The sequence below is a fragment of the Arachis ipaensis genome, chromosome B04, assembly GCF_000816755.2.
Source record: "Arachis ipaensis cultivar K30076 chromosome B04, Araip1.1, whole genome shotgun sequence".
Lineage (NCBI taxonomy): Eukaryota > Viridiplantae > Streptophyta > Magnoliopsida > Fabales > Fabaceae > Arachis > Arachis ipaensis.
This window is the reverse complement of record NC_029788.2, coordinates 127900295-127903318: the sequence shown is the minus strand read 5'-3', so window position 1 is coordinate 127903318 and position 3024 is coordinate 127900295. Positions and strand designations below refer to the sequence as shown.

The 3024-nt window shown below is 33.3% G+C and overlaps 1 protein-coding gene across 1 annotated transcript; it reads left to right on the top strand.

Annotated features, from left to right (window-relative positions):
* Positions 440 to 2582, top strand: LOC107637300 (berberine bridge enzyme-like 17). The gene is made up of 2 exons (XM_021120238.1): positions 440 to 1281; positions 1709 to 2582. The coding sequence occupies exons 1-2, from the start codon at positions 456 to 458 to the stop codon at positions 2497 to 2499; spliced, it is 1617 nt and encodes a 538-aa protein (XP_020975897.1). The 5' UTR covers positions 440 to 455; the 3' UTR covers positions 2500 to 2582.

The following is a 3024-nucleotide window of genomic DNA, read 5'->3' as shown; positions in this document are numbered from 1 at the left end:
CTAAATAATGTGAATAGTAGATATATCGGATGTTCAATTCAATAGGTATGTAGATGATTATATTTATTATTTTTAATTAGATAGTTATTTCTTTGATTTGATTTACTCATGCACAGTTAATAATAGTTGGATGTTTAGGGTGAAGTGTCAATTTCAGAGCTCATTATTCATATTGTTTATAAAAATTATTGTCTATCTAATAAAACCGTTATTTTTTTAGGTAGAAACTCTATAGTTAACTTTATGTAAAATTAATAATTAAAAACGGTTAAATAATTTGATAAGTTTAATTAAATTATCATCTAATAACTATTAATTTCAGATAAAGTTAACTGAAATTTTTTTATTACTAAATATTTTCGAATTTATTTACTCTCACGTTAAGGCTATGTATAATAATGCTGCATGCAACGGCAATTGAGAAACAAGCACCATATTTTCATTTCATAACAACAATGGCGACATCATCATCGTTGCCATTTCTTCTGCTTTCAACTCTGCTAGCAGCCATTGTTATTCTTCTTCAATCTCCCGTTTCACATGCAGACCTAGATCACCAAAAAACTTACTTTCACGCTTGCCTCTCAAACAAAGTATGGACAAACCCATCAGCTCCCGTTAGCGTCATCGGAGCTTTATACACCTCCACCAATTCATCCTTCTCCGACATCCTCAACCTCCACATCCACAACAAGAGGTTTAACAGACCAAACACACCCAAACCCATCGCCATCATAACCGCTTTTCATGAATCCCATGTTCAGGCAGCGGTTGTATGCTCCAAAGCCAGCAACTTTCAGCTCAGAATCCGAAGTGGCGGCCATGACTACGAAGGCTTCTCCTTCGTATCAGATATCCCCTTCATTCTTCTCGACATGTACAATCTCAAATCTATTAACGTCAACATTCAAAACGGCACCGTTTTAGTTGAGGCTGGTGCAACACTTGGTCAGCTTTACTATAAAGTCGCGAAGACTAGCCATGTTCATGCCGTCGCTGCCGGAGTCTGTCCTAGTCTCGGCACCGGCGGCCATTTTAGCGGCGGTGGCTACGGCAACCTCATGAGAAAATACGGCCTCTCCGTGGACAACATTATTGATGCAAAAATTGTCAATGTAAATGGTGATATCCTTGATAGAAAATCAATGGGGGAGGATCTGTTTTGGGCCATAAGAGGAGGTGGAGGTGCTAGCTTCGGTGTGATTCTCTCATGGACGATGAAGCTGGTGGCGGTTCCTCCATTGGTGACGGTGTTCAAGGTGAATAGAACCTTAGAACAAGGTATTAAATTTTTGTGTTATTTTTATATGTTATCTTAATTTTTTTAAAAAATAAAATTTATTATACTTATTTTTTTTTAAGGAGATGTTTTGGTGACATCCTTTTTGTAAAGACATTTACATTTCGTATTATTATTATTAGACGTATTAATGTTTTGGTTATTTTAAATTTCTTAACAAATTAGAATAAAATTGATTTGTTTTATAATAATAATAATAAACCCAATTTTTTTAGAGATTTAAATATCATATTTATTTTTTTTAATAAAATCATCTCAAAATTTTGATTGTTTTAATTTATTTTAAAATTTAAAATCAATTTAATAATTAATATAAATAAATATTATTATTCTCCCATAATATAACAACACAACAATAACAATTTTTCATCTTTTTTTTTTCTTATTCTTATACTATTTTATTACAAGGCGTCACCGACCTTGTTTACAAATGGCAATATGTTGCACCAAAGCTCGACAGGGATCTTTTCATCAGACTCCAGCACGAGGTGCATAACAAGGCGGTTCAAGTTTCCTTCATTGGCGAGTTCTTGGGACGAACTGATAGACTTTTAAGTTTGATGAAAGAAAGTTTTCCTGAACTGGGATTACGCAAAAGTGATTGCCTTGAATTGCCTTGGGTCAACAGTACTGTTTTCTATACAGAAGGTCCAATCGGATACCCAGCAGAAGCGTTACTATTCGAAGCAAAAAACCCTGCTCAAGTCTACTTCAAGAGCAAGTCAGATTTTGTGAAGAACATTATTTCAAAAGAGGGGTTGCAATCTATTTGGAAGAAGTTCATCGAGAGTGAGATAATTGTTATGCAATGGAACCCCTATGGTGGAAGAATGTGGGAGATTCCAGCTTCGGCTACTCCGTTTCCTCATAGAGCAGGGAACTTGTTCTTGATTCAGTACTACATGATTTGGTTACAAGATGGAGAAGATATCACTAATCGTAACTTGAATGTTTCAAGGTCCATGTATGAGTTCATGACTCCTTTTGTTTCCAAATTTCCAAGGGAGGCTTTTCATAATTACAGGGACAGAGATATTGGAGCCAATCCAAGCAATGGAACAACCAATGTTGACAGAGCTCGAATTTATGGAGCCAAGTTTTTCAGAGAGAATTTTGATAGATTGGTGAAAGTCAAAACCAGAGTTGACCCTGAGAACTTTTTTAGATATGAACAGAGTATACCACCCCAAAAATATTAAGTGAAAATGGATTATTATTTTACTTGGATTGATATGTATGCAATAATAAATTTAAACAATAATATATGTATCAAGAAAGTCATTTAAGGAATACAGCTTTAATAAATAATTCAAATCTCTTTATTTTAATCCTTCTACAATAGACAATCAGTCTAATTCATTTATCCACAAAAATTCGTGAGTTGGGTCATCAAAATGTTGAGTCACTTAAATTTTGTACCCCTTTAGAATTCATTCTTTTAACATGTGGATTATGCAATACCAAACCTTATATCACTGCCATGGGGTATGCATTAGCAACTTGCAAGTTGAGAATCAAGCCTCAAATTAGATCTTCTTTAATCAATAAGATACATCATTTCAAATATAAGATATAATTGTTGATCTTCTTATGTTTATCATTGAAATACTTAGCCTACTTTTAGTAATTATTAATAATAAGATATTTAAGATAAAAGAAAAAAATTATATGTTTGTCTACTATTTCTAATTTTTAATTTGTCAAAAAAATTATATTTTGAAGAT